Source organism: Amblyomma americanum, chromosome 2 (genome assembly GCF_052857255.1).
Source record: "Amblyomma americanum isolate KBUSLIRL-KWMA chromosome 2, ASM5285725v1, whole genome shotgun sequence".
Lineage (NCBI taxonomy): Eukaryota > Metazoa > Arthropoda > Arachnida > Ixodida > Ixodidae > Amblyomma > Amblyomma americanum.
The window spans coordinates 122,867,442-122,884,677 of record NC_135498.1 but is presented as its reverse complement, the minus strand read 5'-3'; the positions used below and the strand labels follow the sequence as shown (position 1 = coordinate 122,884,677).

At 43.1% G+C, this 17,236-nt stretch overlaps 1 protein-coding gene across 2 annotated transcripts; it reads right to left on the bottom strand.

Moving 5' to 3' along the window:
- Positions 1-8,230: 8,230 nt before the first annotated feature.
- Positions 8,231-17,159, bottom strand: LOC144121789 (uncharacterized). Of its 2 annotated transcripts, none has more exons than XM_077655185.1 (5): positions 16,962-17,159; positions 14,762-14,919; positions 13,573-13,646; positions 12,946-13,029; positions 8,231-9,774 (listed from the first exon to the last, which is right to left on the bottom strand). In XM_077655185.1, the coding sequence occupies exons 1-5, from the start codon at positions 17,070-17,072 to the stop codon at positions 9,647-9,649; spliced, it is 555 nt and encodes a 184-aa protein (XP_077511311.1). In that variant the 5' UTR covers positions 17,073-17,159; the 3' UTR covers positions 8,231-9,646. The 2 variants fall into 2 exon arrangements, with proteins under 2 accessions (XP_077511311.1, XP_077511312.1); XM_077655186.1 differs by having other exon boundaries at positions 13,576-13,646; positions 16,962-17,150.
- Positions 17,160-17,236: the final 77 nt, after the last annotated feature.

The following is a 17,236-nucleotide window of genomic DNA, read 5'->3' as shown; positions in this document are numbered from 1 at the left end:
CATTTAGGGGGTTTCACTGAATACCTAACACAATTAAAAAAAGGTTTTCGAGCTAGAAGAGCACTTTTTTCGGCGACGGAGAAGGTGTGCTGCACCCGCTTTTCGGGTTCGCCTCGTGTACCACTAGAGGGCAGAAACTAAGTCTTCCCCGGCATCAATTCACCCGAAGAAGAAGCGATTCATAATAGGAATTCATAACATAACGTAAAAGACTTTGCACTTGCAATGTCCTTTACGGGAACAAATTCAAATTACGGGATAAATTGTTGAGGCTTTGGAGATAGCGCGCGCTGGCGATGACTGCATAAGTGTTTCGTCAATTCTGCGGTCACAAAAAGAGATGTCCTATCTTTTATCGTCCAAGTGTGACTCTCTATGACTGTTATCCGTCTTTCACCACTCTTTGTTAATGCCTTGCAGGCATTATCGAGAGTATAAAATTCCGTTTCTTGCATGTAATAAAATCAGTTGGAAGTGAGCGCTCGTGCTGTCTGTCTTATTCTGTCCTTGTTTATTGCGCTTTTACGTTCAGCATGAAAACCAACGAGCCCAAATGCGGTCTTTATTGCGGATATGGCATTTGTTGTCATTCCAGCTTTTGAAACAGGCTGTTTTAGGTGTTGTATAGAAATAAAAATGCATATCAACGTTTATATTATACCCTTTTCTATGCATCAGCAGACCTAAAGGCCAAATCGGCATCACAGTCATGATTCGGCTGATCAAGCCTAAACAACATAAGGGAAGGAAATGGAATTATAAATTTTTAATGGTACTCAAATACCACTTAGAGATTCATGTATTCTAATGTCTAATGCAGCATTTAAAAAATATGTGACTAAAGTTACGTGCTTATAGTCCTTGAAACTAATTTTTTAGGTTTTTGCACATTTCACTGTTCTCAATTTGCAGAGATAGCAGTGTTTTGTACTGCGTGCCTTCGTTTTGTTGTTCTCTTTTCATTCATTGGTTGTGCCCTGTTTTCCTGTGTTATTTTATGTTGTGTCATCGCGTAGTGCATACTTTTTTTTGCTTGTGTATTACTTCTCTTCAGTGTTTTTTTTTTGTGGCAAGCCTCATGACAGCTAGCAGCTTTCCTTTCAATTTTGCCTTCTCCTCTGACGGTGCTCATGGTGCTAGACAAAATACAGTTTACTGAAAGGCTGAATTCTAAATTTTACAGCATCATTTAGGTGCCCTCTTCCTTCTTAGCATATGCCATTAATGGTGATGCCTACTGTTGCCAAGAATCTTATATTGACACAAATTTGTTTCACAAGTGCAGGGCAGGCTTTGCTCTCATGCAGAGTTTGTGCATAGTTTGTACTGTGTATAGTTTGTACATTCTCTCTTAGTTGGTGACAGACACAGTGGCCTCGCTAGCTGACTTTTGTATTATTACGATGGGTAATTATAAAATGGCTCTTAGCAGTCACTGCGTGTTGATTTAAACATTGGCAGTGCACCTACTATTTTTATTTTCAGTACTTGCTGCCACACATACTAATCTGCGATTTTAAAGTCAATTTTTTTTCAATAATTGCGCAGTTAAAGTTGCAAATTCTAAAAGGCAAAGCAAGCAGTTGCCTTTTGTACTTCACACTGCTATCAAAACTCAACACTATTGCATGGCACCATCATCGTCAAGGTGTAAGTCTTGTGTTGGTAATAAAGGAAATGATTTCTTACTTCCTTGCTTCAACAAGCGTTAAAGCATACTGCCGCTGTGAAGTGTACAAATACGATTAAACATAATATTCCTGGCTGCGAATATGGCTAAGAAGTTTTATACGCTTGTTATTTTTCCTCTAGGTGTATCTGAATTCAAGATAGAGAAGGCAATGTATGACACCATGAAGGAAATCCCAAAGGATGCAGTGTCTCACAAGAGGTCTGCCACTACCATCTGGTCAACAGAAGCAGTTGTACAATGCAGTTCCAGTGGCAAGTGCTCAGGAGGTGACAGCGGAAGGCAAGGAAAGGTTCTCCTCAAGGCTAAACATAGAGGGCTGGGATAGTTGGTTCTGGGCATAATTATGAAAAATTCCAGAGCACAAAAATGTGTCCGGTGTCCGTCGTGTGTATTATCTTTGTTCGTGTGTTTTTGTGCACTGGAGTGATGTTTTATAATTCACTGAAGTGAAAAATGGATACACTGAGAGGTAACTGTTAGCTTTAGCTGGATTTATCTCAGAGGCATATACTCACTCCATCAGTGTATGTGAGAATTACGACTCAGGTTTGTTAGTGGTTTATAATATAATAGCGCGAAACAAAGGATAATGACAAACATACAAGACGTGACCAAATAATTGTAGATATTGTCTTCATGTGAAAGTTTATTTACAGGAGGTTATTTAATGGGTGCAGTTAGCTCGTGTGAGGATAAAAGCTGCTTAAAGGCCTAGCTATATGTGCAGTGCGGCAGTGCATGATCAGCGATATTGCTCATAATGAACAATTGTTATTGAATACTTCTCATGCCATGGAAACAGAAGACGGACGGTACTTAGCAGTCATGTGCCCTGAAGTTTGGAATTTAAGTGCTGAGTCCGATGTGATGCTGATTCAACATAGGTATTTTTGGGTGGCGTCACATTTGCCATCGTCCATAAATTCTCTGGTTGTCTCTACTTAACGACGAAAATTTGTATGTTATAACTTGTAGCCATTACTGAAAGCATGTTGCATGAAAATAAACTTGAATTGAATGCTAGCTGGCCTTTCGTTTAGCAGACAGATGCCATGCTGGAAGCATGCTGCCATGCTTTTCCCTTATCTTCTCCGCTCTCTTGTCTAGCTGTTATGCGTACAGTTTTGCAAATCAGGTTCTAACTTCGGCTACTTCAGTTTAGATGCAAAAAAATTTTGGCAACTTTTTACTGAAGCATAGGTGTGCTTGGGCTCTCTTTTGCTAGTTTGGCTGCATGCTTTGTAAAAATAGTTTGCGGCATTGAATATGGCAAAGTTATCTTAGCCACTTTTTTCACACTTAGCAGGGACGGCTCAGTGGGGCCTGTAGAGAAGGATCGAAGCGGTTCCAATACTTTGTTGCATACATGTTGGGAGGGAACATGCGACTTGTGGGCTATGAATACGTGTGGCAGTAAACATTGCTACTTTGGAAAAGGCGCCGGTCTGCCATACTATGTCAGCGAAGCCTAAAGAACCCCACTTGGTCTAAATTAATTTGAAGCCCTCCAATACAGTGTCCTGAAGCCGTTATTGTTATCTGTCTTGCTGTGAGAAGCGGTTCATGCAAGTGATCTGCCTGCTTAGAACCAGTCAACTGGTTAAGCTTATTCACTCAAGTCGTAATCAACTGGACATTTTTCGCAACTGCAACCCTAATGCGTGGATGCATCAAAAGAAGTGCATCTCACTGGAAGACAGGGAGTGCTAGGCGCCATAGTGGGCAGTGCACAGTATGCAGAATGTACTGTGGGTTTTGTATGTGTGCAACTGTGCACACATACACTGTGCAGTGAACTGCACCAGAGGCTCAGGATGTGTATAGCAAGCTATACCTAAACAAACTGATGTGCGCTCAGGCAGCTTTGGTTTCAATACAATCAGCAGGAAAAATAATCTGGCATCTTTGTTTTGCACATCTGTTGCGGTTTTACCAGTGCCAGGGTTCAGAGCATCTTGTTTAAGGTTTTTTTTTTTGAAGCATTAACATTCTAGCCTTGTCGTTTTGTATGTGGCATTCAGCTTAAAATAAATTTCAGCAGTCGGCTTTTTTTTTTGCTGCCAAAATAGGAAGAAATGAAGAGGAATGGTCTTCTAAATAGATGCAACCAGTCTGTGCTGTACTGTTCTGCGCCCTTTGCGCATACAAAGTCTCATTACATGGATTTTTTCACCCTTAATTGCACTCGCATCAATTTTTTCATGGAACAACATCTTACCTCTTTTTGTGCCCATTTTTACGGGCATCTTCTAATCATTTCTATAATTCCTTAATTCTTCTTAGTTTTTGTTTTCTGCAGCAGTAGAATTTCTATATCAATTTATTTCTCAAGGTTACCAAGTATTAGAGTCTCTGAGCCTAGTCATGAATGAAATTATACCCCTGCCACGCGGCAAATTTAATGTCAATCTATCGAATGACATCGGCACCTAATGTCATTATTCGGCTGCGGCACGGGAACATTTAATGTCATTAGGTTGGATGACATTCGCCATCGAATGATGTTGGGGAACTCATTCGCATTCGATCTCGAACCGAATGTGTACTCTGGACACCAGATACGCAGCAGAAACAAGCGACACGAAAAAATAGCATGCGCACTGTCAAAGTAAGAAATTGTGTTTATTTAGTTCTGCTAAAGAATTATTTATTTTGGCGCGAACCTCTTGACACTAGAAGCTGTCGTGGATAGCTGTTACTCTCGGTCCAAGCAGCAGCCAACGGCTGCGCCCTACCGTGATGCAGGGCCTTTCCCGCGACCATCGGTCATTTTTGGCTGCGTGTTTCTTGCTGGTTGACGTTCCATGTTCTTTTGGCTCGCAAGTACTTAAAAACGTAACTGAGCACTTCACCTTCTGGAAGTAATTTCCATGCTCCGCGCTCCGTCGCGTCAGCCATTTTGTTTGTGTACGTTTATCGGATTTGTGGTTGACTTTGAACTTGACCTGGCTTTTTAAGGCTTAAGTGCTGGGGAATTGCCGGAAATAATATTTTAATCTTATATTATTGTGCAGAAATGTACTCACCCGCTTCTGAAACACTACATAACAATTTTTGAGCATTTTTTATGCGCGCTGATATCTTTCAATTGTACAAATCTTTTTTTCACTGATCGTCACTGCCATCATTTTCGAATGACATTATTTTTACCGTGTTGCACCGAAGAAGGCCGAATGACATTCGATGCATCGAATGACTGCCATGCTCAATATCAGCTGCAACGCCGAAATATGATAGCAATTCAGATTATGATGCAGGCTTTCCCAGCTGTCGTGTTAATATATGCAGCTACCTATGAATACAAATGAAAAACACTAACGCAATAATTCAAACTTTCATTCACCAAGCTTGATGACGAACAGGGGCAAGGAGGAGGCACCTCAAAGCGTTATCGGCGTCTTTCCTCTTGTTCGTGTTCATCGTCACACTGTGTGAATGAAAGTGTGAAATACTAGCTCATCCAGCAACTGATTTCACGCAAATGAATGCAAGTGGGGTGCTTTATGTGAGTAGCATTGATTTACTATAAATCTGAGGACAGTTGAATTACTGCAGAGTCATTGCGAGTCGTATTGAATGTGTAGTATATGTTTGCACCACTTAGCTAAATTTAATGGCAGTATTTGCTAGTTGTCTTTGCACTGCGATCATTATAGTGTATTTCACACAAATTCGTGACTTTGTTTTGTTCTTCAGGCATTGTGGCTACACAGCTGTAATCAAGCTGCTATCAGGGTAATGCAACATAATCCAATTTATCAGAAAAGATGCACGCTATGATGCAAGGGGCCTCCATCTTGACTATACTGCCAATTTTGTCTACCAATAAACCTGTAGATGCTTGTGAGCAAATGTGAGCATTTTTTTCTTTCTTTACGGTACGTGCTGGCTCTTCACCTTCGGCAAGAACAGAAATGATGTGCTTATGTGCATCCTCCAGTGTACAATCACGTGAAAAATTACGTCACTGGGAGTGTGTGCCACACTATGCCTAACCGCGTGCAGGTGCCACCTAATGAAATGCTCGTGCCATCAAAACAGGCGCAGCGAGATTGGTGGATGTTAGTGCACCTGTCTCGACATCAGGAGTGCTTGCCATTTTACACCATTTTGAAGTGCGTTCGCAGGGATCTCTTAATTTTGCTCACGATAGTATGTCCAATCTCACAGCATCTCTATCAATACATTGTACGGTACACCAACCACACCAAATCGAATGGTACACCGACCACACCGGCAAACACAAAACCAAAGCCGGTATACCACCAGAGCCGGGCACACCAGAACTGGTATCGGAAAACCGGGTAACAGCACAGAACACCAGGCCAGAACACACTAAAACACACCACACTACGCCACATTATGACCCGTGTCTGAAATCCCGGTCTGGTCGGAACACCAGGCACGGTCACACCAGAAAACACTACACCGGGTCACACCACAACCCGTGTCTGAAAAGCCGGTTGGGTGTAAACGCCAGAAATGGGCTGGTGTTTTTTTCGATTGGCTAATTGCATTTCTTTCAATTGTGCCTATGAACTACTGGCAACGTATTGATTTCTTTTAATATAATTTTTTTGCGTAGTGTTTTGTTCAGGTGTAGTTTATTTTGAGCCCTCTGCATATGGTGAGTCCACATCTGATTAAGTTGGGACTTGGAAATTGCCTGGCGTTGAGTTTGGATTTGTAGACCTGAAAGCTTCATTTTTTACAATTGCTGTAGATAATATCTAGCCTAGGTTTTGGTTTATGGGCTTTAACGTCACAAAGCGACTGAGGCTATGAAGGATGCCGTAGTGAACGGCTGCGGAAATTTCGACCACCTGGGGCTCTTTAACGTGCACTGACATCGCACAGTACACGGGCCCCTAGAATTTTGCCTGTATCGAAATTCGACCACCGCGGCCGGGATCGAACCCGCGTCTTTCGGGCCGGCAGCCGAGCGCCATATCCACTGGGCCACCGCGGCGGATATAATACCTAGCCTACTACAAGAAATTAGCACAAGCATTAGTCTTGCTGTGCATACTGGCAGCTGACGGTTATATGCTTACATCACTCATCTAGCTCCAGACTACAATTTTGTCATGGTTCAAGGTGGCCTTAAAGTAACGGTTTCACTTTTTCCCCTTATCTTAATGTTTGGGAAGCATATGACATTGAGTCATGCATAAAAGGAAGTTAATATGATGATGAAAAGATAGGCGTATAGAAGACAACAGAGAATTCTGTTATCGTTAGGTTGAGTCACACCACTGTGATCATAGGTCTGTTTGAGTCCTCTGTATGATCCTGTTCTACATGCTTCTGATTTTTTGTTGACTTTCACATGGTTCCTCGAAGAGGGAGTTTTATTAAAGATTCATTGTATGATTTTCAGGCTTAGCTCGCTTTGTATTATCTGTATAATCTATTTCAGATCAAAAACCTAGCACTCATTGTGGGTGAGAGAGCTGATGAGGCTACAAAACTTATTATGAAGATTGTAGTGAAGACTCCTGTGGCCCTCAGGTACACATTGGAGGGGCGGGGCGAAAAACAAGTATTTAAGAACCTACGGCTGTACAGCGCAATTGTTGGTGACTGCATGTGAACCTTCCGAAGGTTATAGACATTTCGTGAATACACCATATAGTTGTAGGAAAAAGCTACTTTCAATTCACCAGGTGTGGTTTTCAGCACATCCATTATCAATTACTGAGTAGGCATCGAAATTTAAAGGACTATAGGTACCAAATTTTTGCTTCTGTGTTTTCTTCTTTCAAACCCTGCGTTAGACATTCTATAGACGTGCGACCACTAAATAACTTATAATTGAATTCCTTCTTGAAGCTGTTTCGGTTTCATCAGTCGAACGATGACTGCGACATGTAGTTCGTGTCTAAGTCACATGAGGCATAAAAAATCGGTTATATAATTGCTGACATTTCATTATTTTCATTCCATGTCTTGGAAGAGGCTGGATTAAATGCCGTAGCGAATTAAAACTACATATCAGCGATTGTATTAGTTTTTCAAGTTGGATCATGTGACCAAAACATCAACTTGACGGCAGTCGTCGTTCGGTCGATGAAACCACAATCGCATAAAAGAAGAAACTCAATTACTAATTATTTAGCAGTTGTGAGCAAATACCACCGGGTAGTCTATGTATTTTATAATTTAAAGCATCGTTTAGACAGAAGAAAACACGCAATAAAATAAATTTAAGTGTCTATAGTCCTTTAATAGCTCATGCACCTTTTGGTTATTGTTATTATGGATATTTATGCTTATTATGGTTATGGATATTAATAGCAAAAGAAATTTGCTGATATATCAAGAATTGCACATTGTAGCATCGCATCCAGTTATGAAGCATTTCCTGGAAGATCACTAATACTCTGCAAAGTGATTTTTATCCACCATACTGATTATCAATTTGATGTGTGTGTTTATTTGTTCACTTTTACAGCTGCTGTGCAGCGCAGAGTTCCAACAGCCACCATGGAAGCTATTAACAACAGAGTGGCTGCGTTCCTGCGGGGGGGGGGGGGGGGGGAGAGACAAGGATGGCGGTCGGAAACCTCAGATGAAGGGTGTGTACCCTTCACCTTAGTAATTGGGGCTTCGCGAACAAGGATGCTCAAAAATAGACTCCGAATGTCATGGAAAAACAAATAAATAAATAAGAAGCATTGTAACTTGCATTCTAGGGTCAGATATGTGGAATGTAATTTCAGTAGTAACATGTAAATAAAAATACTGATGTGAAGAAAGCCTCTCTGGGTTGGCAAGGTGGGCCTTAAGTCCAATTGGGTCGGTGAGCCCCAAGAAATACAGCTATGTGTTGTTCTATATGGGTTACCATTGTTGACTTCCCACAAGTGTCCCCTAAGAAGCCCACTGGGCTGTCCTTGTAGACCCTGTGGAGGCAGCATAGGTGGACCATGCACGGGTAGCCGAAGCGTGGCCCTAATAGGGTAGCACAAATGGGACCAGAACGGGCTAGTCCAAGAGAGCCTAGGCCGGGCTCGCCCAAAGGGGCCGCAATGGGCTAGCCCAAGAGGGCCCTGAACAGGCCAGCCCAAGCGGTTCCTACGCGGAGCTGCGTGGGGCTATGTAGTAAGCTTATTGGACACACAACGCTTGCTACAACGGTGGGGCGACCAGAATAAAGAAGCGAAAAAGGTTGAATTTAACTGATATAGCACAGAAGGAAATGCTTTCGTACTCGCACTATGAAAAAGAAAACGACCAAATTATAAGGATAACCACAAGTGATCTGTACACTGGGAATACAGTGACCTATGATTCACAATGATACTGTCAAGATCATGATTTTGCTTGGAGCTTTGAGTCACATAGTTTTAAACATGATTAAATGAAGTAGCAACGCGTTCTACACAGCGAAACAGCAGAATTACCTATATATACTCTACACTATGAAGGAGGAGTTTCCTCCGCCGCTTGGACCCATGCGTTGAATTAGATTCGGATAAAGCGTCGACTATACCTAGGGGTAAGCATTGAGCAGTTCGGAGATTAAATGGCTATCACTGTTGCGTACGATGCTCAAGCTCTGGTTCTACACAGTTACCTTCACGTAAATTATAAGTACAATTCTCAACAGGATGCAAGAAATATTGAGCCAACAGATTTTACACCACGGTACACCCGCACAGAGAGGCTGAACCGCAACGAAATTCGCCCCATAAGCATTTCTCGCAAGCAAAGTTGTCATTAGAGTTCAGAGTTTGAGCTGTCTTTCTATTACAAACTTTTGCTTCACAATTTCGTAATGCTGTCCGCTTTCTAGCATAGAAATAGGAAAATGCACGGTGTTATTCTCGGACACAAAATGCGCATGCCCAAAGTGAAATTCTAATTTATAAATCTGTCTTCACCGATTGTTTCAAAATCTCAGGGATTCAATCGTTGCTTTCGTTGTTTGGACACAGTACCGAGAAAATTTCATTGACAGCTTTCATCATATATCTGATACTTTGGCGATGTGCCACACAGCAGTTCGTACACGAACTCGCAGCAGGTAGTCTCTTCACCGAGAGCCTCATCAGTGACCCAGTAGCTGCAACCGGTTCCTGCAGAATGACAAACAATAAACTGAGCCCTCATGTAACGGACCAAATTGGCGAAATTTGTAATATCTCTGCTCGCGCTCAATGCCTGCGGCGTACAACGGTAAATCTGGAATTTTAACTTAAGCTAAAGTTTAATATGATGTTGTTTAACTGAGGATTGTCTGCGCAATTGAAAGCAACAAAAACTTGCTGCTTCTTTCTAGCAGATCAGGCTGAGTGAAAGATGCATTGTACCAGGCATATATTAGTGGCTGATCTTCGGTGCACTGGAAAATACTGGCATTTTACTCTTCTCCAGTTCATTTGCATGCATCATGAATAAGCACGCGCACAAACTACAGGCGCGTTAAAAGGCGTAGAATCTGTCCACCCATAACTTGGAAAACGGACAGATCAGCGTGACATCAACACCGCTGGGAAAATAAAAAGTTTGATTCTGATAAATGTGCGAACCAATAAGAAAAAATATTAATAGATTGTGGAAAGCGTTCCAGGCGGCATGTGCGACACTTTTTATGCATTCATTTTCTATTACGACAAGCGCACGTTCTTGCAATAGTCAGCCAAAGTTCGCCTTGCTCGTTTCCGACTTTATCCGACCATTGTTGTAAACAAACTGTCCATAAAAAGCAGTACAGTTTAGATACAGTCTATCAATCGTATCGTATGGTCTACTTACCATTCTTCTCTCTTTCCTCGAAAAAAAGAAGCAAAAATGCACAAACTACATTCAACATTTATCGCGTTCTGTGCGCTGCATCTGCATTTTTTTTCGGCTTCACGCAAACTAAGCCTGGTTACACGTCCAAAAGCTAGCGTGGAGTATTGAACGGGCACTGAGGACAACAGCATTCAGTTAGTGCTCTAAATCAATATTAATTCTTTGCGTCTTTTTGGCTATGTGGACGTTTGTGTGGAAGCAAAAGACGTATTTTTCCTGCCAGCCAATTGAAACTCGTGACGCCCTTAATAAAAAAGACGGATTGTCACCGTATTGAAGTGAATGGCTGTGTACTGTAGGCTCAGAGATCCGAACGCGAAAATAGGTGTGGACGCATGCATTTTACTTGCGAAATAAAGGGTGACTGCGACGCCCGTATTTCATTTTGTATTTCATAAAACTTCATTTTGGCTGGGAATGGTCACTTTGCGATTAGACAAAACATCGATAAAGGCGAATTATCTATTTGTCCTCATTGTCCTTTTATCTTTTTCGTTGACGGTCTTTAATTCCAGTTGCGCATCGCGCCTTAAAATTCACACCATCCTCATTAGTGAGCTGGTTTGTTTAAGCAAAAACTGCACGTAAGCGAGAGCTGCATTGTTTTTAAACGAAAACCTCTCAAAGAAGATGTACCGCCCAACTCCTCTGCGCCAGCTATTTAGATTCGTTTTCACGCGATCACTCTGGTGCCAAAAAAAGCCACTTCACTGCATCGCTTGCGCACCGACTCTTGCTTCATGAAAGCTTCGTTGCGCCGAATTCAGCGAGCATAGTGACCTCTGCTCACGATCTGCCACTGACGATGGTTTGCACCGTTTTCTTGTAATGTGTATATGCTTTCGCCACGAACATCAAACATTGCGGCGCAGGGTGACAAGGTTGGAAGCTAAACTGGACAACGTCGTCCTGGTGGCACCTCAGCGGTCAAGTAGCGAGAGCTGTAGGCAGCCAAGAAACCACCGATCTTCTTGGAGTACAGTGGTACCCGGGCCTAGTGGCAGGAGATGAAATGATGTTTCCTGTGTTAGACTCAAACAGAGCAGTGTTCGGTAAATTTGTTGCAGGTCTTATCACTTGTAATCTTCAGATCATCGCCGTCGATACCATCGATGAAAAAGGACCATTGGTTTTAAAGGTTACCTTGACGTCGTACTATATTTTACCCACACACAGAGCTAAGATTTCTGTCGAGAATCCTTCGCTGTAAACAACATGACCGCAGTAAACTGACGTCATATAAAGCTAATCATGGAACTAACGCTCCAGTGCAAGCATGAAATGACGCTACGAAGGACGTCAAAACGAAATGGTTAGTGGGTGTGCTCGTGGTCGCGAACAAGAAAGTCAGCGGCAGCTCAAGTAATTGCCTCGGCCGTTCATCATCAGATCACGAATCGCTGTTTTCAGGAGCGGAAATCTTTGTCGGGTCATTGTACACTATAAATAAACATATATTCCCTGATATCCCAGATGTTACGAGCGAAAACCATCTCTGCGCCTTTATCCATTTCTATTTCATGTGGAAAGACATACGTTGGACAAAGTGTTTGGTGTCAACGACCGCCTTCGTGAACATTGTAGAAATGTGAGGGAAAAGTGCGGAGAGTTCCTTGGTACCCACTGTAGGAAGCGCAATGCCATTGATAATCCTGTACCTTGTTCCGGCCAAAGTGGAGATCCCTAAGCGAACTTGAGTTGCTGGCCGTTTTGCAAAGAATGCACCATTGTCACGAGATACAAATGCAAACTAACCCTCGAGATTATTGAGGCAGAGTTGAGATATGTTAGGGGAAGAATGTGTGTCCGAGCAGTCGATCGCTTTATCATCAAAGGAACAGCAATACTTGCTTCGCTACTCACTGGTTGACCGCTTGTGCCTGCGTGATGTCCGGCAACGATCGCGTATATTCCGCTTCGCGGTTCACGATAAAATTTGTTGCAATTTAGTGCTCGTGTGCCACGTCTTCTTTCTTCGTCCTCGACTGTTTGTGTCCTTCAAGCACAAGTTTTTGGCTTTATTAGTCTTTTAATATTAGTAGTGCCTTAGCCGGCGACAGAGAAGAGGAAGTTTAAGTATTAACCTACAGTATTAGTAAGGTGGCAGCTCAGATTTTGTGCTATGGCTGCATAGACTGTATGAAGCTTGGTCAAAATAAAGTAGTCTCTAGAGCTGAACAGTCGTTTTCCAAGTCTTTCATAGCTTGCACAAAGCCGAACTCCGCACGTGATTATTATTCATTGAAGGCCTTCATGTTTCGGTACTTCTTGAGATGAAGGATTATGATTTTATTTTACGAGAAGCGCTTTTCGGTTCCTTCAATTGTATGGTGACGTTCCTGAGCACTCTGAGGACATACACCAGGAATACCACAATTGTTTAATCAGGCAACACGCATTTGCAAATGAAAAATAAAACACAGCGTTGTAATGAGAAATATTACTCTTACCATTATCAATGTAGCTGTGTCGGAAAACCTTGCACTGATCGCAGTCCCTGTAAGCTACAGTGAAGTTAAACGGCGGTGTTGAGCCTGAAAACAAAAAAGGGTACGGTTATTTTCTCACCAAGCCACCTTGACACGGGGAGAAAAAAGATAATCGTGCAAAACTCTACGAAGCCCACTGCGAATCATCACTGCTACAACCTATGGAAAGCAACCTTTGCGAAATGCGCTGTCCTCAACCACCCTCAAGCACGAACTCGCTCACCCTACAACCACTGCTTCTGCCCAAATCCTATAAAACTTTCATTAAACCTGCCCAGACTGTCCTCCGTTCTTGCGCCTGTCTCTTGTTTTGAATTGAACATCTTTTCGTCTCTCGCTCCGCAGAAGCTTAGCAGCCATCTCGACGTTTTTTTTTTTTTTTGCTGCAGTACATTCATGAGCTCCTGCTGTTTCCGGTCTTAATGCCCTGCGTGTCCTCTTAGTGCTCTGATAGGGCCCTTCGGCGCAGCCATGAGCAGGTTCATCCAGTAATGTCCGGCACGAACTGCAGCTCCACCGAGGTGCTTTCACTTGTTTGCCTGTTGTCCGTTCTCATTGAAGAACCGCCAGTTTGAGGAGATAGCTTACTACCTCGCGGCTGAATCTCCAGCAGGTTTCCGACTGTGTAGCCAGGAGTCGATGCTACTGTAATTTTCGTTTTTCTGAAAAAAAAGAAAATGAGAACAAAAAGTGTACAAAGGCTTTAACTCTAACAGAGCACACTGCGCGTTCAATTTCCGCACCACGTGCGTATAAGCGGTGGAAGGCAGGTTTTCATAGATAAGAAAAAAGCGACAGGACCAGTGAGAAGCAGGCCAAGCCGTTAGCTCCGTTATTAGCCTGTGACTCGAAAGGAAACGTTTGGGGGGAAAGGCCGACTAGAGTGCTGCAATAGGGGACTTTAGAATAAACTACTCGCTGAAGAATATTGCAGCTTTTTTTGCTTATTTATATGCAATAAAAAAGTTGCTCTCTGCATTCGTGCACCACTATAGGTGTGCACCGCCTACCATTAAGCCGATTGAGAGGAGCAGCTCCTGCGCGAGAAAGAACGATTTGAGCGCTTTGCGTTTGTTTTAGGTCCTGTGAATTATTAAGCAGCTTTCGCTTATTGAATTGGACGTCTTAGGCAACCATTCCTCGTCAAAATTAAAGCGGATGGGCAGAAATATATCTGAGACGGACATACAGCTTCGGAAAAGGGATAGGGCGGCAGGATATGACTACCAATGAAAAATCATTGCCTACAGTTGGCAGTGTTGCATTCAATGCAGGTTTATCAAGAGGGGAGTGGAGAGCACCTGTCCACTTTCAGAGAACATGAGGGAGAGGGAAGACAAAGATGGTGGGACGCGACGAGTGGTGGGTGGAGGACATTGGACACGGGGTACGCCGTGCACATGGTTATTAGTGCACTGAATCACGCCACCCACTTATTGCAAACCTCGCCAACGGCAGCTGGGCCGACAGTGAGCACTATATGCTATCGCATACACATCCTCATCGATCGTATTCATCTCCTATACATTTTTTTTATTTAGTTTTTTCCATGACGGCTTTGAACTTCTGTTCGGATATACTATGCCGTAATAATACATTAACTATCTTCCTAGCCTACTACTCTAGTCCAGGATTTAGAGCTGCCATTCAGTACATAGATTAATGCTACAAAAGACCACCCTTCACGGCGATAAGTAAGCTGCTAGCTAGTCGCACGCCAGAGTATTCTTTTATGAACAGTAGGCAAAGAGACCTAATAAAAAGTCGAAGCGCTTACAGCACACCATTGGAGCCATATTCAAAGGTATCATGCAGTTGAGAGTTACGCAGAGGCCCCGTTGGATTTGCCTTGACGCACTTCGCTTCGCCTCCGAAATAAGGGTCGCTCTTGAAGTTGCGGTAGATCTGGTGCAAATGGGACTTGAATGGGAAGCACTGAAATGTAGCAAGTAAATACGGAATCGTTATCCTTTCAAGTCGAAGACAACATGCATCCTGGTTAACAATTAAAAATTAAATCATTTTCACATGCCCTCACTATTTCAACATGTGATACCCTGTGCATTGGAGAGACGTGTTAATTACCAATAGCCGCTATATTCAAACTCGCACTCTGGTCTCAGAGCAAAGTTCTTTTACAAATGGCCCCCGCCGAAATGCGGCGGCTGCGAGTGCAGGAGGACCTTGCGTTATCCGCGAACGTCTGTTAAAGAATATTGCAAAGCATAATTCATGTCGTCCCTGAGACAGGAAGAGGGGTGGAAAAAACTTTGTTGCGCTAGATTTTTGGCGTCCAGGGTGGTCCTCTTAAATCAGAAGCCCAGCCCTGGCTGCGATGTCTCGCGCACTGCGGACCAGCAGCAGCTGGTGGCCGGGCAAAGGCAAGGACAGTCAGCATTCTTACGAGGCTTCTATGTACGTTTCTGCTACTCTTCACTTTTACGCCTCTTTTTCGTTCTCTCACTGCGATCTTCTTACTGTTCTTCTCCACTCCTTATTAGTTACAGTAAAATATATATCTGCACTTATATCTTTACCAAACGACTTCACTCGTCGACTTTTCAACTTTCGTCGCATTCCCCCTGTTCCGGAGATTCATTTGTCTCTTTTTCGTTTCCTGTATTTCAGATTGCCAGCAGCGGCATCCCGACCTTCCTTTGTTTTCATTACTTTTCATGGTTCTCCAAAGTGTGGAATGTGCGCTTTTGTCCCTGGCCAACACACTGTTTCTTTTCCCCAAATTTGATGTTTTCTTCAAATTCCTTTTGAGAGCTTTTCTCCAGTTTTTTATGCCGAGAGCTGCAAAGCTATGCTAGTCAGGACTTCATCTTCCTTTGATTTATCCGAACGAAAATTGATCGTTTCCTCTCTTATATTGATATAACTTATGACTGTAATGACTGATTTTTGCGCTGCAAGGTGAGGTTTGACCAAATAGCGCCATGGCACAAGGTACATCTGTCCACACAAGGTGGGGTCAGAGACCCATTTTCCAACAATTGCAACCTAGATAAGCCAAGCACCTAGCCAGGGGAAAGGTTGCACCCATTCTATCACCGGACGGCTACACCCAGATAAAGACTTATGGCAGCGCAGCATATAGCGAGAGAAAGAGACATACGCTTATCTCTTGACGCGACAGAGTCGATTCCAAGTGTAGAAAATGCATTCAAGTTATGGCAAAATATTCATGCAGTGTAATGAAGCTCAAAAATTTTCAGGACTGGGTTGGCTACGCTTTCTAGCAGGTGAGTCGTGAGGTAAATATTCAAAGGTATCACACTTCTCCACTCAGTATGACTGATGGCAATGATCGTGTAACAAACCTTGGTAGGGTATTAAGGTAAACAAGGCTGGCGAGTGCAGCCTAAAGCGTACAGTTCGCCACTGTGTGTTAGGAGAATTCCGGAATCCGTAGTAGAATTCAATTATGGGGGTAATTACTCATTTACATCCACCTGACCGGAGCCATACGAGTAAAATTAAAAGCTGTAGAGGTTTTCAGAAACTTCGTAGCTGGAAAATATTCAGGAGCCCACGTCCGGGGTAGCCTCTCTATCAAATAAGCTAATCAGGACGGCCAGCAGACGCAAGGCGAGGCTGAATTGATCTGCAACTCGATCCTGGAACGATGTTCGTCTAATGTGCTATGGGGAATCGCCCAAAGTGGAACAGATCTTGCGACAAAAGTAAGTGCTCATTAGAATCCACTTGGCTCAGCGAATGCATAAAAAAGAGGAATATTTTTCCGCCATGAAATACAGGCACAGCTTTATGGCTTCTCTTTAAAGTCGTGCACTTCCGTTAAGGTGGGTGCTATTAAATAATGAATGCCGGGACTGAAAGCGTACAACTATATCGACAGAAATCCTATTCCTGCGCGCTATATGCAGCGATGTTTTAGGCCTCAGTTTAGAACAATTATTTATCTAGCGGTATGATTTCTTTCCTTGCACGCTTCAAGAAGGATCACTTACGTCTCTATCATCCTGATAGGAGCCCAGGGCTGGGTTGAGGTCGGGCATGGACTGGCTCGCGCCTGAGATAGTTGTGAATATTATCACAGCTAGAGCGGCAGGGAGAAACATCGCTTGCAGGATTCCGGTGAAAATACACAGCTCTGGTCAAAAGCGCAGCACTTTATATACCGCACGCGCTATTGAGGGCACGTTCGCCACGGACTTTCACGAGCGCTGCTCAGCAACTGTCCGTGTGTTTTACCTCTTCCGCTCGAAAGGTCAACGTCAGAGTC